Source organism: Astatotilapia calliptera, chromosome 9 (genome assembly GCF_964374335.1).
Source record: "Astatotilapia calliptera chromosome 9, fAstCal68.1, whole genome shotgun sequence".
NCBI lineage: Eukaryota > Metazoa > Chordata > Actinopteri > Cichliformes > Cichlidae > Astatotilapia > Astatotilapia calliptera.
In genome coordinates, this window is record NC_137430.1 from 835,308 (window position 1) to 862,191 (window position 26,884).

Sequence of the window (26,884 nt, forward strand, 5' to 3'; positions counted from 1 at the left end):
TGTGACAGAGTTCAGTGAGACCGTGGAGGAGAGAGGGGAGAGGGGGCAGAATCGGGAGGGAGTTAACCCCAGTCAATTCAACTTAGAAATACCTACTTGGGTAATAGTTACAACAAATGTATACGTTATTAATAAAAATGATGATTCAATCTTCCTCCCAACCACAAAGTGGTAGCGAGATCTTTTCCATCCATTTTAACGAGGTAATTGCAGGCTAGCCAACACGTTACCAGGCTAACAGCTGACTGAGGAATCAGCTGACTGAACCTGCTACCAGGGTAACCAGATAAAATGGGGCCAAAGAGGACACCGACAGCTGAGGAAGTCGAGGACATTAAAAAGTCCCTTGACTTCATAATGGAGGAAATTTCTACTATCAGGTTGCAGCAGAAAAATATCATTGAAATTGTGGAGGAGGTAAAGCTCCTCCGCATCCAAAATGCCGAAAAAGATAAAAAGATTGCATACCTGGAAAGTAAGGTCGCTGACCTGGAACAATACTCCAGGATAAACGACGTCATCATCACTGGGCTCCATATTAAACCCCGGTCATACGCTCAGGCGGTGACCGCTGACAGCAACGAGGAACCTGGAGAGCTTGACATTAGCTCCACAGAACAACAGGTGGCTGCTTTCCTGCGGTCCAAAGGGATTGCCCTGGACTGTAACTCTGTCGAAGCATGCCACCCTCTTCCCAGGAGGAACGGCAACATACCGGCTATTATATTAAGGTTTGTAAATCAAAAGCACAAGATTACGCTGCTGAAACAAGGAAGAAAATTAAAAGGATCTAATGTCTTTATCAATGAACATCTAACCAAACACAACGCTGAAATAGCCAAAAAAACGCGACACCTTAAGAAGCTGGGAAAAATCCAAAGCACTTGGACGACGAACTGCAAAATATTCATTAAACTAAACGGATCACCAGAGGAAGCCAAAGTTCTGACCATTAAAAATATGGCGGATCTCGAAAAATATCAGTGAGCAACACGATCTGGACGGCAAACAAGGTAACAGACAACCACACACTCACTTATGACACACACTGGAAGGAAGAACTCAGATACATCTGGAAGAATCAGCTGCATCAGTCAGACAGTTGCAGAATATGATCAATTGGAACTGAAAACATTTAACTATATGGATCACAATACACACGACTTGGAATATGAAATAGATCCAGACAACAACTTTTTCTCATCTAACAATAACAATTGCTGCTACTATACAAATAAAGACTACAATCAGAGGATTAAAACTGAGAATAAATGATCAATTATCCACTTTAACTGTAGAAGTCTCTATGCTAATTTTAGTCATATCAAAGAATATCTTAACCAGTTTTCACATCCATTTAGTGTCATTGCCTTATCAGAAACTTGGATCAATATGGAAAAAGGAACAGACTTTGAACTGGAGGGTTATGAATTCACATTTATAACTAGGCGAAACAAAGGAGGAGGAGGAGTGGCCTTGTATGTGGACAAATCCTTGAAATTTAATGTGGTGGAAAAGATGACGATGGTGATTGATAATGTACTAGAATGTATTACAGTTGAAATTTGTAAAGAAAAAAGTAAAAATGTAATCATTAGCTGTATATACAGAGCTCCAGGTAGTAGTATTGAGACATTTAAAGACTGGATAGAAGAAACATTTATTGAAATAGCTCGCAAAAAAGTTTTCATTTGTGGAGACTTCAATATTGATTTGCTAAACCCAAATAAACATAAAACCACTGAGGAATTTATAAACACAATGCACTGTATGAATCTATTCCCTAAAATTACTAGACCTACCAGGATTACATCACATTGTGCAATTCTCATAGACAACGTTTTTACAAATGACATTGAAAATAAGACTGTAAGTGGACTCCTGATTAACGACATAAGTGACCATCTGCCAATTTTTACAATCTATGATAGGAATTACAAGATCAATAAAATGGACAGTAAAAAAGAGTACAGACGAGTAAGAACAGAAGAAAGAATGAATGCATTTAAAAAAGATTTATTGAAGGAAAACTGGGGTGAAGTATATCAGGAACAGGACGTTAATAGTGCTTATAATAAATTCCTTAGAATATTTACATTACTGTACAATACCAACTGTCCAATAAAGCAATATAGTAGGAAACAGAAATATATGGACTGTCCATGGATAACAAAAGGTCTGCAAAATGCATGTATGAAGAAAAATGCTCTATACAGAGAGTTCTTAAGAACGAGAACTAAAGATGCTGAAATCAGATACAAAAGATATAAAAATAGGTTAACTAATATACTTAGATTTAGTAAAATGGAATACTATAAGAACTGTTACGAGTTCAAAATTGGGGATGGAGACAAGAGAAAAAACCACAATAACAACACTGGTCCGGTCGGGTTGAGTCAAACGATGATTTTAATGATCACACGCGTGGGAGATGGACACTGTATGCAGACAGCCTCTGATCTCAAAATGGTGGAGCATTGCTCAAACTTTTATAGCGTCTGGTGCCTCCACCTTATCATAAAAAGCCTAAACATTCGCATGCTCTCTCTCACACGGCGTCTAAGCTACGACCTTGGCTCCCTGTTTATCTGCTCCTGCTGAGATGGGGCAGAAAACTCCAGCATATTCTCTTCTAATCAGACAAATAAGACAATAACTCTCTGCGAACAGTATTTCTTATAACTCAGCAGTATAATGCATCATAAAACAATGTCATTCATTCACAACAAGTCAGCAGTTTAATGTAATGCAAATCAGTTTAGCTAATGCAATAGTTATCAGCTTCTTCTAATTCAGGAGGAAAATGCAAACTAAACTACATAATAATTCACAATCTTTAATTCGGGGTCTAACATGGCATAAAATAACACTACAATCCAACAGAAGCAATTAGATATAAATAGAAATAATAATAAAAGATTATGGGAAATCCTGAACAGTGTTATAAAATGTGGGACTGGACAAAAGAACTATCCCAAGTATTTCATTTGTAATGACCATGAAGAATACAATATGGATGTTGTGGCAAATAGTCTCAATGAATTCTTTGTAACTGCTGGACCAAATTTAGCAAGAACAATCACTCATCCTGGGAAAGCACAGGAAAAACCCGATACACTGATTGACAGAAATCCATATTCTATGTTTCTCACAGCCGTTGATGAAAATGAAGTTCTTGAAATTGTCAAAAAATGTACAAATCACAAATCTTTGGATTGTAATGATATTGATATGATAGTGGTTAAAAGAGTCATTGAGGCTATTATAAAACCATTTACATACATCTGTAATTTATCATTTCAAACTGGTCGATTTCCAGACAGAATGAAAATAGCAAAAGTTATACCTCTATACAAATCTGGCAACAAACACCATTTCACAAACTACAGGCCTGTCTCTTTACTACCTCAATTCTCAAAAGTTCTTGAAAAACTGTTTAAAAACAGACTGGAAAAATTTATAGATAAACATAAACTACTCACTGAGAGTCAGTACGGATTCAGATCAAGCAGATCAACATCATCGGCACTATTGGATTCAATAGAATACATCACAAATTCCATAGACAAAAAGCAATATGTGGCTGGGTTATTCATAGACTTGACAAAGGCATTTGACACTATAGATCCTGATATATTAATAAGAAAACTGGAACGTTATGGTGTCAGAGCGGTAGTTTTAGATTGGGTCCGGAGTTATTTAAGTGACAGAAAGCAGTTTGTGAAAATAAATGGTGGTTGCTCCTTATGTATGCACATTGCTTGTGGTGTACCCCAAGGGTCAGTTTTGGGTCCAAAATTCTTCAACTTGTACATTAACGACATCTGTAAAGTGTCCAATGTATTAAAAATGGTTCTCTTTGCTGACGATACAAACATTTTTTGCTCTGGTGATGATCTGCAGAATTTATTGGAGGATATGACTAATGAAATAAGTAAAGTGAAGTTCTGGCTTGATAAAAACAAATTATCATTAAATTTGAATAAATCTAAACTGATGTTATTTGGAAATAGTAGTTTAAATACAAATGCAAAGATTCAAATAAATGGTGTTGATATTGAAAGAGTCAGTGAAAATAAATTTCTGGGGGTAATAATAGATGAAAAACTTAACTGGAGAGCTCACGTAAGATATGTTCATTCCAAAGTATCACGAAGCATTGCAGTACTAAACAAGGCAAAACAGGTATTCGACAGAACATCACTTCATATTCTCTACTGTTCACTGGTTTCACCATACTTAAGCTATTGTGCAGAGGTCTGGGGCAATAACTATAAAACCACATTACATTCACTTTTTACTCTTCAAAAAAAGCAATTCGAATCATCCACAATGCAGGTTATAGGGAACATACAAACTCACTATTTTTGCAGTCTGAAATATTGAAAATTGACGATATAGTGAAATTCCAAACAGCACAAATTCTATTCAAAGCAAAAAATAAAGAACTGCCAGGAAATATTCAGAGTATGTTTTTTTTGAAAGAAGGAAGTTATAATTTAAGGGGTTTTTGTAACTTCAAAACAATGAAGGTACGTACTACAAGAAAAGGCTTTTGTGTTTCTGTTCAAGGAGTGAAACTATGGAACAAACTGAATATGGAATTAAAGCAATGTCCAAACATAAAACTGTTCAAAAAGAGTTATAAAAATATGATCTTCTCGATCTATAAAGAAAAGGAAAATATTTAAATTAAGTGAATGTCTCTATTTAAAAACAAACAAAAAATTCATGATGTGATATTATAGTATATAGTATATCAGAAATCTGTTCACTATTTTTATTACAAATTATATCAGTAAGGAAGCTGACTAAATATTCACTGATAATTTATGGCAAAGGGGTGGGATTAAATAAGTGTATACTTCTTCCCACTCCCTTTCAACATGTAAATTAATCAGAATGGTTTTTTGTATGTAATTTGTATAGTATTTTTTTTCTCTCTTATTTCTTTTCTAAATGTACTTGTATATTGTTCACATGTTGAAATAAATTACCAATCAATCAATCAATCCAGATCAAACCTTTGGACACAAAGAGGCTTAAACATCTTCAAAATGACTAAAAGCCTGAACTTACAACTCATACAATACAAAACTGTCCATGGAGCACACTACACAGAAGAAAGGATGTGAGGCACGCAGAGTCAAGCATATGCTCAGGCATTTCCACTGAGAACTACATGCATGCTATGTGGTCCCGTATGCCTGTGCAGAGGTTCTGGCAGAGGATACGTAAAGACCTTTCCACATGATTGTGTTTGCTGCAGCCCACACATGGAAGCAAATGCATCATATTCCTTCCTGCCCAATGCATTGGAAAAAAAAATATCCTCATGAGGTGGAATTTAAAAAATGGTTTGTGTATTACTCAATATAGAAATGTACTTCTAGATTAGCTTGGAGAAAACGTCTGCCTCCTCAAACAACAGAATTGGATGAATTTATTCATTCAACTTTCTTATTCTGCACAAAAACAAAGGTGTATACAAAATGTTTGAACATGCACACGGGCCTGTTTTATTCTTAGCACCATGCCTGTGTTAGTAATAATCATTCTGAACCAGGGTAGGCAACACGAGAACCTGGGACTGTTATGAAGGGACACACCAGAAAGCTAAATTCAGCTGGCTCAGTATTAATTCATCATACTAAATAATACTCATTTGATCTCTCACTCGCTGCTAGTAGGAGTAGATGTTAGGCAGTGAAAATGTGAAACAGGTATACACTGTTATTTCATTAATGTTCCTGAGAACATTGTGAACAAAATGTACAGATGTTTGCAAAATGTCATAGATTTACTGAAAGTGCTACTGCAGTTCTGCCTGTAGGTCAATTTCTTCATCTGCAGGTTTTCAGTTTGTTTTCTCAGTGAGACAAAGTTAGTTTGTTTGGGTTTGAACATCTGCATTACTGTAATCGTCACTCAGAGGGTGTAAGTATCTACATATGTTAAACTTCATAACTGACAATGTTTGCACACATGTAAGTCCAAATATGTCTCCTTATATGTGGAAATAAGAATAAAAATCCAGCTGAAATCATTCCTGTCTCGCTCTCTCTTACTACAGTTTCTATATCTAAAAGCACGAGTTCACACTGCAATAGTTTTACACCCTTAATATGTACACACTGTCTACAGAAAAATAAAGTCAGTATGATAGGAGGGTAGCGTGAGTCTGTCATTTCAAAGGAGCTGTATCTGTAGCATCCATTTATACCAGTAAATGTTTTTACATCCCTAAAGTTTAAAATCGTAAGTAAAATCAAAGCAATGCGTTGAGTAGTGTAACAAATTACTTTTTCAAGTAAATAATTAAATAACCTACTGCATTACTATAAATTAAAGTAATGAGTAATTGTTACAGAGTATAGCATGGTGGAAAAGGATGGAGAGAATCCCCACTAAGCTTTTGGGTTGGCATTTCTTTAGATTTTGTTTTGTATTAATTGCATGCTTTGGTGTTTTTTGTGTTTGATGCGAGGTGTGGGCCACACCCATGTGGGAGTGGAGATTCTACTCTAGTCCAGCTGCCAGCTATTTGGAGTTGAATACAGGGAGCAGCTGATTGGGGAGGATTGGAGCCCTTCTCTATAAAGGGGAGAGGAAAGAGGAAGTAGGGGTTGTCGTTGTTTTTTTTTTGTAGGACACTGGTGAAGCAGGGAAGCTTCGAAGATCCAGGATGAAGTGTGCACATTTTAATGGAAAAGATTTTTAACCTGGCCTGGTTTTGCTTTTAAAATAAACTGAGGATGTTGGAGGGAGGACTCATTCTTATTGGGATGTGAGTGGATGTGCTGGAAGGCAGGAAAACAAACACTGGACTGGAGACTCTCTGTGCCCCTGACAAGGAAACTGGACCAGTTTTGGGGAAGTTCCAGCTCCCAGGATGTGATGTGGAGACCCAGCCTCGAACGAAGTCAGGCCTGAAAAGGTGGGTGGCAAGCCTTTTTGAGGAAGCTGCAGGATTGATACGTTTTGGCTGCTTGTTCTTCCAAGTGACCACCTTTCCCCTGTTTGTAACCAGGCTAACAACCCTGACCGCGGTGGCTTTGGGCCTTGGATTCCTGGCCAGAGTTGTGTCTTCAGCCAGTAGTTTTACCCGGAGAAAGAACAAATAAATCTTGTGTAACCCATTACAGTGTGCGTGTGGTGGTTCGTTACTGGTCAATATTAGAGCTACTACTTTCTTGTACGGAGGCCATTTTGGGCCTTACGTAACATAATGTCTAATACATTGCTTTTTGAGTGTATCATGTGTGTATGGATCAGGAAATGACATAACAAGTACAGGCACAAGCAGAGGGTGAAATGTTAGAACAGCAATATTTCTACTTGACAAATGTCTATAAACTAAAGCATCCTGGGCGACACCCAGGGGAGGAGCACCAGAGAGGAGGAAGAAATCTGGCTCTTAATCCACTGCCCAGATGCCATTGTTTACTGATGTCTACCGAAGGGCAGACATTCCTTTTCAAGAGTTCCTGTCAAAAACACCACCAAACGGCTAAAAGTTCAGCTTTGGAACAGAGCATGTCTGTGTCGGTAAACATGACGACATTTAAATCCACCAAGTGGGTCCAATATGAGAATTTGTTAGTACGAGGATAATCTCAGCTCATTATGGACCCAGTCAAAACAATACACCTGTGCTAATTTATCTATGACCAGCCGAATGTGTAAATATGATAACCACTGTAGATAAGGTGCAGATGAGGTGACAGGTTAATGTGAAATACCCATCCATCCATCCATCCATGCATGCATCATGCATGCATCGATCCGTGCATGCATGCATCCATCCATGCATCCATCCATCCATCCATCCATCCATTTTGCACCACTTATCTGGTTTCAGGTCACAGGGGAAGCAGTCTGAGAAGAGAAGCCCAGACTTTCCTTACCCTGGCTACCTCGTCCAGCTCATGCAACCAGAAGATCCCCAGACTCTGCTTCCATTGCAAAGGGTATGGCAGTGGGATTGCGGAGATCTTTAAAGTGTTCCTTTTACAGCCTGCTTATATCCTCTGTTGAAGTCAGCAGCATCCCACTGCCGCTGCATACAATGTGAGTAAAGCACTGCTTTCCCCTCCTGAGTCGACTGATGGTTTGCCAGAATCACTTTTAGGCCAACTGAAAGTCTTATTGAGCTACTGTCAATCAGCCACTGTCAGAGCTGCACTCCATTTGGCTTGCTGGGACCTGTTTATTTATACAGCGTGACAACAACAGGTGATTCATACTGTAAGGGACTGATCACTAGGGCTGGGTTTCGTCACTGATTTCTAGAACTGATTCAATTCGGATTCACAAGGTCCCGATTTGGTTCAATTTTGACTCAGACACTCAGAAATATTATAATTATGATCATTTATCACTACATATCCATATCTATGTATAAAAACAAAGCTGACACTTGTGAGACTTCATCGAAGGTGTAAGCACCACAGCAGATGCCTTTGTGTCAAAGTAACTGAAGATAAGAGACAGAAAAATATGAAGGAGATGTTCCTGGCCTGGCTTTATAAAGTCAGTTCTGCAGTAGATCAAAAACTGAAGAAAACATGAATCAACATAAGAACATGATTACCTGATGCTGCTGAAGTAAAGCAGAGCAAAGTTACAGAGGTTTCATTAGAGACACGGCTAAGAGTTTTGCAATTTGGCATCATTTGTAAAAGTTTCAACATCTTTGGTACTGAACAGCAGAAATGAGGCTTTATTGTCAGAGGTCATTTTTGAAGAAAAACAAACAAACAAAAATAGACAGCGGGCGACAGCACTGTACACAACAGTAGACTGGTGCATAATAAGCAAGCGAATTATGCAGAAACAGATTTTTGATGGTTAACTGATCTTGAAGTACAACTGGGAGAGAGAAAAAGCTGTGCAGGAAGGGTGATTTTTATCATGGTGGAAGCAAAACAACCAAGTAAGCGGGAATTCATATACTATAAGAAGATAAGCCACTACATTAAGTAAAACCATCCTGCTTCTGAGTGTTCTGCCTCATTACGTTACTCAGCTTCTAATAAAATGAGCCAATGAGCCTTTGTGTCATAGACCATGTTTTCATGAACACCTGTTAAATTAGAAGCTGTGTAAAAGGATGAAGGCATGCAAGAGTCTAGCTCCAGATAACCAAGCTGCAGTAGTGTGACTGGCCACAAGGGGGCACAAAGGTAAACCCTGAAGGGTCTGGAAGAACAGCTGGGCAGGCACATAAACACAAAAAGGTCCACGCTTTGGTCCACTTTGAAAATGAATACAATTGATGGACTAATGACATCGTTGATGGTAAATGGACTGGTTCTTACATAGCACTTTTCTGCTCATCTGAGCACTCAAAGCACTTTACACAACTTGTGCATTCACTCATTTACACCAGCACATCATTCTAAGTGCTTTATAGCTAACATTCACACTCCGATGGATGCATCGGAGAGCAACTTGGGATTAGTATCTTGCCCAAGTCTACATGCCCAAGGATATTTGGCATGCAGACTAGGGGAAGCCAGGAATCAAACCACCAACCTTCAGAGCTAGAGCCACCATCAGGTGGCTGTAGCTCTACCACCTGAGCTACAGCCACCCGATGAGCATTTAAATATTTTCTCAGAACTACATGAAGAATTCACATGTGCAAACACATGTGTTGCCAGAAGATGGAAAGAATGTGGACCACATGTTTTGGTTCAGTCCAAAAGCCATCTCGCATGTGGCAAGGACTCCAGACCATCACAGACTACAGGACCACCAAACCCTCCCCCGCATCCTCTGATGTCTCCTTCCTCAACGAGCTCAACAACTTTTATGCTCGCTTTGAGCGAGGGAACCCCACAACCACAACCAAAGCAGACGTGACGCCAGACCACCAACCTCTGACTCTCTCCCCCACCGATGTAGGAGCGGTGCTGAGCAGGATCAATGTCCACAAGGCTGCAGGTCCTGATGGCATCCCCGGGCGTGTTCTCAGAGCGTGTTCTGGGGAGCTTGCAGGAGTGCTCACAGACATATTCAATCTGTCCTTGGCCCACGCTGTGGTACCGGCCTGCTTCAAATCCACCTCCATCGTCCCGATACCCAAAAACTCCAACCCATCTTGCCTCAATGACTACCGCCCAGTAGCACTCACCCCCATCATCACTAAGTGCTTAGAGCAGCTGGTCCTAGCACACTTCAAATCCTGTCTCCCCCCCACCCTGGACCCCCACCAATTTGCATACCGCCAGAACAGGAGCACAGAGGATGCAGTCTCCATTGCACTGCACTCTGTCCTCTCACACCTGGACAACAACAACACCTACGCCAGAATGCTGTTTATAGACTTCAGTTCAGCATTCAATACAATCCACCCCTCACAACTCATCAGGAAACTGACAGACCTGGGTATCAGTTCCCTCATCTGCAAATGGTTACTGGACTTCCTGACCAACCGCCCCCAACATGTCCGGCTGGATAACCACTGTTCATCTACAATCACGATGAACACCAGTGTACCACAAGGCTGTGTGATGAGCCCTTTCCTCTACTCCCTCTTCTCCCACGACTGCAGACCTGCTGATGGTTCCAACACCATCATTAAGTTTGCAGATGACACCACGGTGATTGGCCTCATCAGTGACAACGATGAGGCCGCCTACAGGGAGGAGGTGGATCGTCTGGCTGAGTGGTGCGACAGAAACAACCTGCTGCTTAACACCGAGAAGACCAAGGAGCTCATTGTGGACTACAGGAGGAATGCTGACCCACATCCACCCATCCACATTAAGGGGACGGCTGTGGAGCGTGTGAGCAGCTTCAAGTTCCTGGGAGTCCACATCTCCGAGGATCTCACCTGGACGACCAACTGCTCCAAGCTGGTCAAGAAGGCTCACCAGCGCCTCTTCTTCTTGAGGACTCTGAGGAAGAACCACCTGTCCTCAGACATCCTGGTGAACTTCTATCGCTGCACCATCGAGAGCATCCTGACCAACTGTATAACAGTCTGGTACGGGAACTGCTCCGCCTCGGACCGGAAGGCGTTGCAGAGGGTCGTGAAAACTGCCCAGCGCATCGCCGGAGCACCACTTCCTGCCATAAAAGACATCTACAGGAAGCGGTGTCTGAAAAGGGCTGGGAAAATCATCAAAGACCCCAGTCACCCATCACATGGACTCTTCACCCTCCTGCCCTCTGGGAGGCGCTACAGGAGCCTCCGGACTAAGACCACCAGGTACCGGAACAGCTTCTTCCCCACAGCTGTCAGACTCCTGAACTCTGCCTCCTGACATCTGACCCACGTTAAACTCATGGACTGAACATACACACACCCACAATGGACAACTGTACCCTCAAACACACAATAATAACATGGACTGAACCACCACTCACAACCACTAGCACTTTATATAGCCTCTGTAGAAACTATCTACACCCTCACTTATCTTAACTGCACTACTGTATAGCTCTGTGTAAATAATCATTCTGTACATTCAATAATCTTTAACCCTACAACTGTTTACAACTTGCATAGTTCCCATTTCTGTATAGCTGTATATCTCAGATTCTGTAAAGTTATTTATTTCATATTCTGTATAGTTTTTCATATTTATATCCTGTTCATAGCCTGTACATACTTAGTTATAGAATATTCACAACATACTTCATACCGTGTACATTATAACATACCATAATAGACCCATTTCTGTAATATACTCACATATCTATATTATTGCTAATATATATTGTAATATATCTATATCACTAAAGCACTTCTGGATGGATGCAAACTGCATTTCGTTGCCCTGTACCTGTGCATGTGCAATGACAATAAAGTTGAATTCTATTCTATTCTATTCTAAAAGAGGAGCAGTTCAGTGGCTTTATAACTGAAGCTGAAAACAGCATCAAGAAGATTTGAGCCCAGATGACAGCGTGTCACTGACAGCTACACCAGCTGAAAAGAAATCAGGTCTCAGTTTTGCAAGAAGCTCAGCTGGTGGCTGCTCATCAAATTTCATCCATATTGTTTGTACAGCAGAAAGAGGAAGCAGAGTGTGCTGTTCTGCTTGCATATGCAGCATCCTTGACACAAAGAAAAGCCTTAGGCACTGAAAAATGTAAGTTAAAGGCAAGAAGGGAACAGCTTGAGATCGAGACAGCTATTGCTGCTTCTACAGCTAAAATAAAAGTGTTGAATAGGAGTGTGAATATGAGAGCTGTAAAAACTATGTAGTTGGAAATACACAAAAACTCCTTAATTCGATTGTTAAAGCTTAGAGTCTTAATGAAGAGGAACTGCAAAATGCTCTCTGTTAAGTGGAAGCTATAGTTAACAGATGTTAACACATCCAATAATGCCATACCATACAACACCATACCATATAAAGTGCTTTAAAATGAACTCAACTGACACAAAGTGCTGTACATTGGAACTACAAAATAAAAATGCATAAGATATAAAACAAACCAATTAAAAAGGTAAAAAAAAAAGAAGAAAAGTGAAGTCTTGCTAAGGTCAAAAGCCAACAAATAAAAATGGGTTTTAAGATGCGTTTTAAAAAGTGGCCTGGCTAACGTGCAACAGTAGAGAAAGCCCCGCCCCCTCTGAGCTTTCTCCTGGATCTTGGTACTTCTAGGAGCAGCTGGTCAGCTGACCTTAGAATCTGACATCCATGTAGCGATGAAGATGCTCAGAGAGGTAAGCTGCAGCAAGACTGTGAGAACATTTTAAAACAGATATAAGACTTTTAAAATGAACTCAGGCAGCCAGTGCAGTGAACAGGGCTTATGTGCTCTCTTTCACGAGTTCCTGTTTCCTGTTAAAGTCATGCAGCTGCATTTTGAACCAGCTGCAGACGCAAGAATAACGATTGATTGACTGTCACACAAAGTGAATTACTGTAATCCATAAAAGTATGCATCACTGTTTGCCAGTGTTGCCTAAAAAGAAGCGATTTCATCCTTGCCAATCGCTTTAAATGATAAAAACTGAACACAGCTCTGATTTGACTTTTCAACTTATAACCAAGCTCAGTAATAACAGGTTTAGAATATACTTCTGTTGGTTTGGGGTCCCAAATCAACAGAGGAGGACTGACAGGGACCACTGGCTCTAAACACCACCACCTCTATTTTATTTTCATTAAAATGTAAAAAGTTTAAAGCAGGTATAACGGAAAGAGCAGTGGCCCTAAAATTGAGCCCTTTGGGATGCCAGAGAAGCAGCAGATGATTCAGAATAGAGAAGGTAGAGAATAGAGAAAGACCTAAAGCATTTAAGTGCCCACTGAGTAATGTAATCGAGATTTTAAAATGTTATGGTCTACTGTGTTCAAGACAGCGGTTAAATCAAGCAGAACCAGAACAACGTGGTTACCAGAATCACATGCAAGAAGGATGTTGTCAGAGACCCTTACTGATGCAGATTTGGTGCTCATCTAGAAAATATTTTTCAAATAAATATTTAGAAAACATTATAAAGGAAATGCAGCTTATAATAGGTCTGTAATTAGCCAGGACAGCGTGATCAAGGCCAGGCTTCTTAAGCAGTGGCTGCTCTGCTGCACATTTGCATTTTGCAGGAACCTCACCAGAGAACAGACTGCTGCTAATAATGGTAAGAACAGACTGCCCTATACTACGCTAAATTTATTTTAAAAAATTGTTAGGGACAGGATCACAGGACGAACCTGAGGGCTTAATATGGTGAACCATTTCCTCTAAAAGTGAGAGCATCAAAGGCTTAAACTGAGTGAAAGCAGCAGTGCCAGGGACAGAGACAGATGGAGCTGTGATACCAGCCCTGGTGGTGGAAACATTTTCAATAAGGAAGCACTGAAGATGACTGGAGAGGCGTACAAACAGACATTATGTGGAGTATTAAGAACAAAAGTGTTAAATAACACACGAGGACAGTTATGACTGTCGGCAGAAATCCTGTTTGCAACATGTTTGGTTGTGATGCCAGCAGTGGTTTAAACTTTGAAATGACACCTGCAGTTCATCTTTTTTTCCACCGATGTTCTGCTCGGTGACGTTGCCTTCTGACAGCAAAGGTTCTGTCATTAGGCTCAGCTTTAGGCTGCCTAGTTCTTAATGGAGCCACAGAGTCCAGGATGATTTGACAGGAAGAATAAAAGCTGGAACTTAACTCTTCTAAATATGAGGAGAAACAGTCAGAAGAGACATGGAGCAAACTGAAAGTGGCAAAAAGCAGAGCAGCAGTGGAAGGGTTAATGCCTGTCTGGGCCAACAACAACCACTAAGCCATGTAAAGACCCCAATGATTTAGAACCATTAACCCCCAATCAGTGTTCCCTCTAAGCTGCGCACTGCTGGCACGTCTCTGCGCACAGAAAATCTGCATTGCGCACAAAACAAATCTAACCTGATTTGAAATTAAAATAAATACGTTAACAATTCTTTTTTGCAGTGTTAGTCAGTGACTGGCTGCTCAAGTATGGGATTACAACGATGCCACCTTATCCCACAGTCCAGCCATTGATGCAATTCACATTCGTATATACGCAGCTAATCAGCGTCGCTGACAGGCTGTGACAGCGTCCTTATGTGCGACACCGGTGTTTTAGCAAAGCGGCTGATGTGGAGTGAAGCCACGTTAATGACAACGTGTACAACCATTGGAGACGTGAGCAGGACAGACGGAACAACTGACGGACAAAGCTAATCTTGTGTAGTTAGTGTGTAGTTAGTGTGTAGTTAGTGTGTAGTGTAGTCAGTAGTTTTGTTGTGTGTCAGAACAATGAGGCGCCTGCTGAGTGTTACAGGAGTTACAGCAGTGACACATCTGCTGCTGTCAGGCCTGCAGGTATCAGGCTGTTGTTCTCCTTCATCTCATAGTGGACAGAAATTATTTTTGGAGCGGCACAAATAATCTGTGTGGCATCAGATTTGATGCAGAACAGCTGATTGTTCTGTAAATAGTTTGAAATGTTTGTTTAAAAAACGCCTTGGCTGCATTTTTAGGTAAACAGCTGCAAAACACTTTGTTGTTTGCATAACTCAGTTACTTTTTTGAAGAAGTAACTATATAATTAATTGCCCAACGTTGGTCAGTATTTACTGTATTTGCAGACAGAGTTACAGACTCTCTCCCAGACCACAGACTCATAATACAAGTCAGAGCTTTATTTTTTTTTTAAATAAAGTTGTGTTTTCAAAATTGGAGTTCAAGTTATTTTTCCTTCCAATAGTGTTAACATGCTGCACAGGTCATGAAGAAGATTGTTTTCATTTTCATTGTAAGTGGGCTAAAGCATTAATTAAAAGTAGTCTAACATAAATGTAAATGCTGTAATTTGATTACTTTAATAAACATGTAACTTGGATGCTGGCGTGACCACAGTGCACACGTCTGATGTCGCTCACAGCGGTCCAAGGGACGCTCAGTTTGTGTGTTCGCTCAGACACATGAAACATTACAGGGAACATTGCTCCCAATCATCTCTTCTTATTAAAGACATCTCCCTTCCTGCCTGCTTCCTAAGGGAAGTTCAAAAGGATCACATCTGCACGTCACTGCTGAGTATAGGTCCAGTCTATGGCTGATCTCTCATGGAGGTTTTCCAAGGAATACCTGCTTCAGCAAATATTGTAGGAAAGACCTAAGTGGTCTGACATAAAGCACAACTTTATGACTCTTTTCATTGACAAGACGGGAATGGGAAGAGTTGCTGACGAAGAAAGGCCCCGTACTAAAGTGTGTTTCCAGCTGGAGGCAGAAATCATGACTTAATGTAAAAGGATAACTGCATGTCTGTTCCTGGAGTTACAACTGGCATGCATGTCGTGTGGGATATCTTTCAGCTAATAAAGAGGAAACGTTAAGGTAACATAAATAGGGTGTAGTGTGTACTTTTGGTTGGCCGCTTCACTTTGTGTGCATGTCAGTTGTTTTGAATTGTTTAGGTTGCCTTGGAGTAGCTTGCTTGTCTTTAGACTTGACTGCTGTTTAGCCTGATTACTGAAGCATAAAGATGCACAAATGGAGCTGCACCTTGAAGCTGGATTCTTTGTCTGCAAGTGAATCAACCACAAAATCCTCCTGCCTGCACTGGTGCAAAGTCACTACACAAAATGATTTGAAAGTCATTAATACAACTTTTAAAGAGTTTAGAAATTGGTTGTAGGTGCACAGGAAGTAGATCTGCGATACAGCTGCTAACCAAATGGTATTTAATGACACCCTACATATGAATGTCATAATGTGTTACTCTGAGATTCATTCTCTTGTTCTGAAAATGTGTGTTTACAATCTACAGCTATGCTGCTGCTGCCTTTGATAGCAATGTGTTTTCAACTAAGTCTCTGGGGAGCAAAGTACGGGGGTCAGCCATCTCTGTCCAAGCAAAACACTGGGAATGCTGGAACTATCAAAGTGAGGGTTTTAAGAAAAAATGTATGATGGCATGAATTATAACGGATGGCATGGTGGTTCACACTGTTACCTCACAGTGTCAAGGTTATGGGTTCAATTCCCTCATCAGGCCAGGTTCTCCTTGTGTTTGTGTACTACTTCCTCCCAAAGACATGAAGTTAGTGAGGCTAGGGTAACTATCTGCAGTGTTGGGGAGTAATGGAATACATGTACCGCTGTTATGTATTCAAAATACGAGTAACTGTATTCTGTTACAGTTTAAAAAGGTGGTATTCAGAGTACAGTTACTTTGTTGAAATAAAGGGATTACACAGCGGTCTTTTCCTGTTTCATATGTTCGGCTGTCCCCTCTCTGTTTTTGGTAATTCCATGCCAGTACAAACTAAAACAGAACACGCATTAAGAGGCTCAAATGCCCGTGTCTCAATCTCGCGGCCATTGTCTCACCTCTGCTTGCAGCCGCATAATGATGTGAAGAAATATTTTTAAAAATTATTGTTCAAAAAATTATTTAATAAGAAGGCAATAGGCAGAGAGTTACAGGCATCGCCCTAAAGAATGTAGCCTGATGGGCAGTGTGGCCCAGCTGTGAGTAAGCTGTTAAGACTCGACTGTACGCTGTGTTCGTGTTTTCCTCTGAAACAATAAGCTCCGTTGCAGCAGCCTTTCAACGCCTCTCTCTGTCTCTGCTAGCAAAATTGACCCACACAACAAAGTAAAGCTAGTTTTCAGCTACGAGCCGACACGAACCCAACGTATCAGCCAGAGGTCCCTTTACTACAGTTCGGAGCTGCGGACCTGTTTTAGATACACACAGAATAGTTTTCTATACGAGATCACAGCAAAAAGTGCAGCCTTACCTAATGTCCACCTACTGTTACTCATTTATATTAAGATTTAAATCTAGTTGGTGTTGGTGTGGAGAGTAACCTTCAGTAATGAATCACACAGCAATAGTACGTTCATGTAGTTGTAAAAAGCATGATAATATATAAAGTAATCCAAAGCCCTGTGACACACTGGCAACCAGTGCAGAGTGTCACCTTTTTCTTTTTTGCCTGTCCCATTTGGTTCTTTAGCCGTCAGAATTGCTGTCTGAAGACCAACAAGGAGACCCAATGGATTTACTTTGCCAAATGGAGCATCATGGCATTGCCGTATTGGTCCATTTGATCGACCTTTGTTGTTATTGTTTATTTTATTTTCAGTTGTTACAGACGGGACAGACATGAGTGAGGGATAGGAAAGGGAGAGAGAAAGAGGAAGGAAACTTAAGAGAAAACAAGCAAAAAACAGAGCAACATACTAAACACAACACCATCACGTTAATCTAGCTGAGTGTAAACAGCAGTAAAAACTAAATATTGAATGTTGTTGTGCAGCAAGCAGGACCGACAGCGCACAATGTGCTTGGAAATAGCAGCCAATAGAGGTGTAGTTTGTGTCTATGAACAGTGCACACCTGTGTGGATCAGCGCGCTTGTATTCAAATGGTTTCCACATGTAACGATCTGCTAGAGGGTGTAGAGAGCCATAGCCCCGCCCCCCAGGGCATGAAGCAGGCATGGAGGAGATCCAGGCCCCAGACATCCAGAGGCCCCAGAGTACAAGAGCCCAAGGAGGACCACTGGAGGGGCATCCATGCCACCCTCCTGGGAGGAGCTGAGGAGATCCCCAGATGAGGAGGCACCCAGTAGCCATGGAGCAGAAGCCAGAGGGGGCTGCAGTGGTGTGCCCGCTGGCTCTGCCAGCAGCCAGCTGTGCCAGAGTGAACCGAGCCGCAGGCCCAGAGGCCGGAGGCCCGAGGGCCCCCCGCACCCCAGAGGAGGCCTGACCGAGCAACAGGCACCAGGCCCCGCCAAGTAGCCACCGGGAGTGAGCTGGTACACACCTGAGCGCCCAGCCCCGGACACCAAGAACCACCAACGCACCGACCCCTGAGGGCATCAGTCACCGGCAGGGAGTGTGGTGAGCGGAGATAGGCCTCCATACTTTGGAAGGCCTGAGATGTACCCAGAGAGGTGGAGTGTAAGACCCGACCTGACATATAGACACAGACAAACAAGCACACACAGACAGGGTCCAGGGTGTACCCACCCTCTCACCTGACTGGGAAAGGCTCCAGACCCCCCACAATCCTTTAAAAGGATAAGCGGCAGGGAAAGGATCGATACAACATAAAATGATAATTCCTGCTACATGTTTTGAGAACAGATCGTTGCCCTGTTAAACTCAAATCAAACCTTGTTTACTTTTATCATTTCTTTGGATTTCTTTCTCATTTTTTTAAACTTTGATTTTTTAGTCTGACAAAAAGCAAAAAATGTTTTTCTGTTTGGGTGAAACCATCTATTTCTGAGTCAATCCAGCAATATTCCAAACCCCGGCCAAGAAATGCAACTCTGTGTGCTCCACTTTAATCTGCTGTTCACCAAACTATAATTAAGCTTCGGAGACTCAGGCCCATGTCTGCTCACAGTGGACATGGAAAGAAAAGGGCTGCCATTTACATCCCTCCTCTCCCCCTCGGGCTCCGTGGAGTCAAATTGGTTCCAGATGCGTTCTCTCTTGGCCAGCCTCCACAACTGAATCACACCAAGCAAGCAGACGAGAGAAATTTTGCAAAAAACTCAGCAGAGCAAATATAATGTGTGGAATTTCTACACAAAGTGTGAAGAAAACAGTATCAACTAAAGGCCGGTCATCACTATAACACATGGCGAGAGCCTTATTCCTGTCGCCAGCCTGCCCAACAATATGCACCCCGAATGAGGATCTAAGTCTTTTGTTTCTTTCATGTTGAGGACAGATGTGCAAGCGGTGAAAAAACAGATATTTAGCCAGAGCAAATCCACATCCTGCACCCATGTGCACTGAACATCAAAGCGCTCGCCAGTTCACACGCTGCTAGTTGAGTCCCTTTAGATAAGACACTCACTAACTTCCACAGAGTTGATGAAAAGCATTAATGACTGGCTCTTCATTCATGTTTACATGGGCTCTTTCTTTTATTCAAACAGCATCTGTGGTGCCCTTCTCACCACAGACAGAGACCTAACTCAGGACTACATTTTCATTTTGTTTATTTAAAGTACACATGTGTTGGGGAACATTTATAGGAGCCGAGCTGAACAGTGATTTTGCTGATAAATAAAGCACAGACAGACTTCTTCCTAGCAGCTCTGTATATACACGTTAAACTGCTCGTCACATTCGCTTTTAACTCGCCCACCCGACCCGCTATGTCCGCCCCGTTTCCTTCCTGTAATTTGTGGCACAAGGAACAAATCTGCTCTTTTGAAAGCATATATCCATAAATGACAGAAGGATACATTTTGGGAGGAGTTTAGATTAACTTTGATCTTTGTCCTTAAAAGCTCGAAGGCTTCTGTGTATTTAAAACAGGACGTCAACTCAATGCGTCGCGTTTCGCAGGAGGGTAAAGCTAACGCCCGCCTGAATGCTTTCACTAATATTAAAGTTATTCAGATGATCGGAAAAGCCGCACGCCCAACATTTACCACTAAATCCTGTCGCGTAGGAAAATCTCCAATCACTGTGGAGCTCCAACTTTCCAAATGCGTGTGTGTGTGTGTGAGTACCGTTATTTCCACACTTACACATTCCTCGGTGGGCGGTAGCTTGCAGTACAACCTTTGTTATTTATCAACAGTGAACCGTAATCATACGTTTGGACGTTTACACAAACACTTTAAAGTTTCAGAATAAAACCTAATGACGACTTTGTGTGGTATCTAAATTTACCCACATTAAAGTATCCGGCTGTAAGAATATGAAGAAAGTGGAGTCTTAGTACATCTCAGTTGTGCCAGTTGTCACTGAATAAACACAGTCAGTGTTTTTTCAGCACAATATTAAAGCAGACGAACATCTGAGTTAGTCGAGTTTAAGAATATAAGGCACACACTCACCCTGAGCTCGCACTGGCCGGCTGTAAAAGTTTACGGCGAGAAGGAAACTGGTTATCTGGAAACACACACGCATCTTATTGAAATCCTAAAGTGCATCGTGGAAAAGAAGACATAGAAAATGCAACATGTTGCTCATTGGGTCGCCGCTCGCTCTCTCGCTGCCCTCTCTATCCCTCCCTGTGTCCACAACCCCAGGTTTGGCGACCGCAGAGAGCATGCGCAGATTGAAGCCGGAGTCCGGTTAAGTAGATGTTCCACGTCTGTTCAGTGTATGCTGCAGTTTAACCCTCATGTTTACTGTCACTGTTATTATGTTTCTCAGCGAAAAACACATAAAGGTCTATACTAGTCCCTCCCAGGCACAATCTGTTAGCAGTCAGTACTCCTAATCAGCTTTGGACTTTAGAACTACTGAGGTCATCAAACACGAGTCAGAGAAAAAGGCAGAAATCTGACATAAAAGACTTTAATCTCAGAATGAACTCACTGAAGAAAAATGTCGGATTTCAGTGAGTTTTTGGCGTTTCCGAGCTGAGTGGTCCCGGCAGATGAGCAGTTTTTGTATTACAGACGCTGGCTGCCTACCCATATGAGTAATATAATATAATATAATATAATATAATATAATATAATATAATATAATATAATATAATATAAGTTACTCTTAGTACAGTGAAAGACTTTAATGAATGTTTACAATAACACACACACACACACACACACACACACACACACACACACACATATATATATATATATATATATATATATATATATATATATATATATATATATATATAATATCACACCATATTAGCTAACAGATTTATGGTAGATGGCCTGTATTTATATAGCGCTTTTACGCATTTACTGAAAGGCTATGCCTTAGCTCGCTTCTTCCATTACTGTATTTCTCTCCGCATAAAATAGCTTTTCTGCTAACTACAGTCAGTACTTTCCTACTGGCATTAGTGGTGACCTAAGAAGCTTAACCTTAACATTGCTTAGCAGTGTAGACATTAAAGAAAATGACTGTCTTTTCTTTCTTCTTTTGTGCAGATTGATGGCGATGCAACTTTGGCAAATTACATCTCCTAAAGAGACCAAATTGCCTTCCCCAGTTTCTGCAAAAGCAAACAACCACTTACAAAAAGAAAACTAGGACTTTAGGACTTCTGCAGAAACTTTGTGAGAAAATGAAAAACAGAAATGAAAGTTCAAAGGAGAGCACCTCACATGCACATGCAAGAATAAGGCAGACAAAGAAGCAAAAAGCAGCATGAAATGTTGAGATAGGATGGATACACAGTGATGGAAAAATAGCCAAACAGGTGAGAGCAAAGCAGGGAGGTGGACCTAGAAAAATTCAAATTGCCACTTAATAGATTAAAAGATATTTTTCAGGAAGGAATTTTTTTTTCCTGATGGCATATCTCCTAAGGTATCTGAAATAGTTTGACGTTTGCGACTTTAAACAGAACCACCTTACTGATGCTGCGAGATCGATCAACTTCAGACCAGACAACAAACGACGGAGGCTCCGGAAAAGTGCAATCAAACGATGAGTTTTATTATCACAGGAGAACAACCAACCGTCAGCATACGGATTGTTTTGCTCTGACAAGAATACACTGGGTTCTGGTTTTATAGGATAAAATATCACACCTACGTCAATACAGTTCAAAAATACATGGTGACAGACGGGCAAAAGTTCAACCCGTGCAGACAAGGGTACATCACGTACACTTCTAATAACCATAAATAGAATAGAATATTCTTTATTGTCATTGTCACAAGTACAATGAAATTGAAAGATGTCTCCGGTCAGTGCAACATCACGAAAGATAAATACTTAAAAACTATAATAGATATGATATAAAAGATAGAAATACATATAAAATACAGTGTTCTCATACAGTAAATACACCCAAGCAATCCAGGCCTAAGGCCCCATACAGACACTCAACATACGACCTAGTTGATATATCACTCAAACAATCAATCACTCAGTCAATTTGTTAGCGCATCCAACAAAACATGTCTGAAAGCATTCCAACATCAAGGGCACAAATGACAACAGGGGCAATGAAAGTCATCTACTTTTAGTAGCATTGAGACATGATATTGCAATTGGGTAGAAACTGTGTTTGAGTCTGTTAGTCCTTGTGTATGTTGTTCTATACCGTTTACCTGAAGGCAGCAGTTCGAACATGGAGTGTCCAGGGTGTGAGGTGTCCTTTATGATGTTATGGGCTCTTTTGAGGCAGCGGGAACTGTGTAGGTCTTTCAGTTTGAGGAGAGGGCAGCCGATTGTCCTTTGGGCAGCGTTGATTACTCCCTGGAGTGCTTTCCTCTGAGCCACTGTGCAGCTAGCGTACCATATGCCTATGCAGTACGTTAGTATGCTTTCGATGGAGGCTCTGTAGAAAGACACCAGCAGTCTCTGTGTGATGTTGTTCTTCCTAAGCACTCTCAGAAAGTACAGTCTCTGTTGTGTCTTTTTCAGTAGCTCAGAGGTATTCACACTCCAGGATAGGTTTCCCTCTATGCTGACTCCCAAGAAGCATAGAGGGAAACCTATCCTGGAGTGTGAAACCAACATTTAACTTCCCTTTTCTACATTACTTGCCTTTTAGGGTAATAACTTCAGGTCTTAGCATCTCTGAGAGCTAATAATGGACCCTCGTCATTAATCACTAAGTAGAGTACTTTGCAGCCAGTCTCAAACTGAAGCAGAAGACGCTTAGGCCTTCGCTCAGACCTGCTACTAGATTAATATGTGTATCGTAAGCGTGCATGCAATTAACCTGCTATGTTCTCATCTCCCCTCAGCATGTATCATCTGGACACTCTCACCAGTGAAGCTTAAAACCTTCTAGAATGGAACATCAACTCTAACCAAGCACATTTATGCATTGTGTATAAAATGAACTCAACCTGTAAAAATAGAAAGGTCAATGTGATGACAGACATATTCAATGCAATTTTATAAACCCTGCAGGAAGTATTACTGATAAATGATACTGTGAAACATGTTATTAATACATTCTTCATAAGGCAAATTAAATGGTAGCAATAAAAGAATCTCTGAATCCCAGAGGCAGCGAGGCTGCCAATGTTATGCTTCTACACTGCAACAAAGCCAAAAGATCCTGAAGAAGATGCCGGTAAAATGTTACTTTTCACACTGCATTTCTATTGTGGTTTTGAGTATGTTTATGAAGCTCCTTATCCATTTGAATAGGCCTGAAATCCATAACCAGTGTTGGGAAGGTTACTTTTGAAATGTATTTCCACTACAGATTACAGTTTACATGGCCCAAAATGTAGTTTGTAACATTTTACATTAAGTTACTCAATGTGAGTAACGTATTCTGAATACTTTGGATTACTTGATATATTGTCATGCTTTTTACAACTACATGAATGTCCTATTGCTGTGTGATTTATTACTATTACTGAAGGTTACTCTCCATACCAATAATTAAATTAAATTCAATTTTATTTATACAGCATCAAATCACAACAACAGTCACCTCAAGCTGCTTTATAGTGTAATGTAGACCCTACAATAATACATATGGAGAAAAACCCAACAATGATATGACCCCCTATGAGCAAGCACTTTGGTGATAGTGGGAAGTGTTAAGATTCAATATTGAGGAAGGGTACAAGAGGTGATCGAAGAATAACCACACCGATCCGGCCGGGTGAAGTCAAACGATGATTTTAATGAATACACGCGTGGGAAGACACTCTGTACGCAGACAGCCAGTAGTCTTCAACTTAATCAAAGCATGAACAGATATTTTATAGCATCAGGGTTTGTTTACTGACGCCCCTTCATACGTCACAGACACATTTTATACATAGATCAGATCAACATCATCATGACTTTTCACCCAGAAAATCATCTCCTATTTTCATGGCTTGGTACTTTCCGTTCTTATCTTAAAATGAATTGTTCCTCTTTCTTGTCGAGACAACAAGAAACGGTTCCTCTTTTACCGAGACAATTTTGTAGTTACAGCCAAACATAACTAACCTCTTCCTCTAAATAAATCTAATTTAAAGTGTGTGTGTGTGTGTGTGTTGACCTCACATGCTCTTTCTCAATTCACCTGTTGCACTTCTGACCTTTTACCAGACCAGAAGCTCACTGAGACTATGTGTATGTCTTCTACTAAATAAATGTTTTTTTTAATCAAGAACCTCTACTAAAACCTTAATATAAAATGATAAAGCTATCTGTTACATTGTTAAAGCCTCGTCTTAGCCTGCGGCTCAAAATAACTTCCTGCTTCTTTCTGCATACAACTTCCTGTCAGCCTGCAACTCAGTCTTTCTGAAAGAGACACTGTCTAAACCTTGGAATGCAATATCCATGCTGCAAATTATATTATTAATGCAATAACAATTATTTAACAATAGCAGTAAAATAATTTCCCTCCTCGACAGAAGGAAAAACTCCCTTTTAACAGGAAGAAACCTCTGGCCATCTGCCACCAACTACATTTTTAAATCTTAATATAAAATGAGTATCAGTAGGGTGGATATTAGGTAAGACTGCACTTGTTGCAGCTTTCTCATATAGAAAACTATTTCTGTATCAGTAATATTTTTTCTTTTTGTCTGTTTTCAGAACTGCACATGATTATTTACAGCTAGCAGGTTGTTAATGCTGTCCATCAAGTCTAACAGTCCGCAGTCTATGAACTAACCTCAGCTAACAATGTTAGCTCGGTGGCGAGTAGCCTTTAGTAATACTAATAAATCACACAGCAATAGTAAATGGCCTGTATTTGTATAGCGCTTTACTAGTCCCTAAGGACCCCAAAGCGCTTTACTCATCCAGTCATCCACCCATCCACACACTGGTGATGGCAGCTACATTGTAACCACAGCCACCCTGGGGCGCACTGACAGAGGCGAGGCTGCCGAACACTGGCACCACCGGGCCCTCTGACCACCACCAGTAGGCAACGGGTGAAGTGTCTTGCCCAAGGACACAACGACCAAGACTGTCCGAGCCGGGGCTCGAACCAGCAACCTTCCGATTACAAGGCGAACTCCCAACTCTTGAGCCACGATCGCCCCATTGAGATACTGAAGTTGCACATAACCCAGGTAGCTACCACAGCTAAAACAAGGTCCAAACAAGAATATGGTAATTTCTTAGTTATTACCACCCAATTAGTTGATTCTGTGTAATAAGCAGGAAAAAGAGTTGCAAAATACACCACAGAAACATCTGTGGCAGGGGGATCACACTCTTCATCCTTCCTGGGAAAGTCTATGCCGGGGTGCTGGAAAGGGGAGTCCACCCGTTAGTCAAATCTCGGATACAGGAAGAACAATGCGGTTTTTGTCCTGGTTGTGGAACACTGGACCAGCTCTTTATCCTCTCAAGGATACTTAAGGATACATGGGATTTGCCCAACCAGTCTACATGTTTTTTGTGGACATGGAGAAGGTATTCGACCATGTCCCTCAGGGTGTCCTGTGCGAGGTGCTGTGGAAGTATGGGGTGTCTGGCCCAAGAGCTTGGTCCCTATAGCCAGCAAAAAGTCAGACTTGTTCCTAGTGGGTGAAGGACCCTGCCAGGGCTGCCCTTTATCACCGAATCTTGTAATAATTTTATGGACAGAATTTCTAGGCATAGCCAAGTGGTGGAAGGCTTTCACTTGGGTGGTCTCAGAATCTCATCTCTGCTTTTCGTGGATGATGTGGTTCTGTTGGCTTCATCGGGTGGTGGCCTCCAGCTTGCACTGGAAGGCTTTGCAGCCAAGTGTGAGGTGGTGGACATTAGAATCAGCACCTCTAAATCTGAGGCCATGGTCCTCAGCCGGAAAAGGGTGGAGTGCCCACTCCAGGTCAGGGACGAGTTCCTGCCCCAGAGTGGAGGAGTTTAAGCATCTCGGGGTCTTGTTCACGAGTGATGGGAGAAAAGGGCGGGGTGCTGTGGCTGCAGTAATGCGGACGCTGTACCGGTCCGTCGTGGTGAAGAGAGAGTTGAATATAAAAGCGAAGATCTCAATTTACTGGTGGGTCTACGTCCCTACCTTCACTTATGGTCACGAGCTGTGGGTAGAGACCGAAAGAACGAGATCGCGGATACAAGCGGTGGAAATGAGCTTCCTCTGAAGGGTGGCTGGCCTCTCCCTTAGAGATAGGGTGAGAAGTTCAGCCATCCAGGAGGGGCTCAGAGTAGAGCCGCTGCACACACACACACTCACACACACATGCACCGTAGGAAAATGGCAACAATGAAGAAGCTGCTATGAAAGCTGCAAACACTAAGTACCTGCAGAAGGTCTGGCAAGTCCCGAGGAATCAGATGAACAGTAAGAACAAAATCCAGGCTACCAACACCTACGCCCTGCCTATGATCAGGTACCCTGCTGGGATATATAAGCTGGAAAAAGGAGGAGATAGAAGCCACTGCTGACAAGACAAGGAAGCTCCTGACCATACATCAAATCAAATCAAATCAAAATTTATTTATATAGCACATATTAAAAACAACAGTGTTGACCATAGTGCTTCACAGTCAATAAAAACATGAGAC

General features: G+C 41.4%; 1 protein-coding gene and 1 long non-coding RNA gene across 2 annotated transcripts in view; one reads left to right on the forward strand and one right to left on the reverse strand.

Moving 5' to 3' along the window:
• reck (reversion-inducing-cysteine-rich protein with kazal motifs) overlaps window positions 1–20,606 on the reverse strand; it is a 90,220-nt gene extending 69,614 nt beyond the window's left edge. The window contains exon 1 of the mRNA XM_026180915.2: window positions 20,317–20,606. Coding sequence (XP_026036700.2) covers window positions 20,317–20,389 — 73 coding nt within the window. The 5' untranslated portion in view covers window positions 20,390–20,606. The remainder of the gene's footprint in view (window positions 1–20,316) is intronic.
• LOC113029896 (uncharacterized) lies at window positions 6,621–7,139 on the forward strand. Its single transcript, XR_003273513.2, has 2 exons — window positions 6,621–6,937; window positions 7,031–7,139. It is a non-coding gene; the product is annotated as an uncharacterized LOC113029896 (long non-coding RNA).
• Window positions 20,607–26,884: the final 6,278 nt, after the last annotated feature.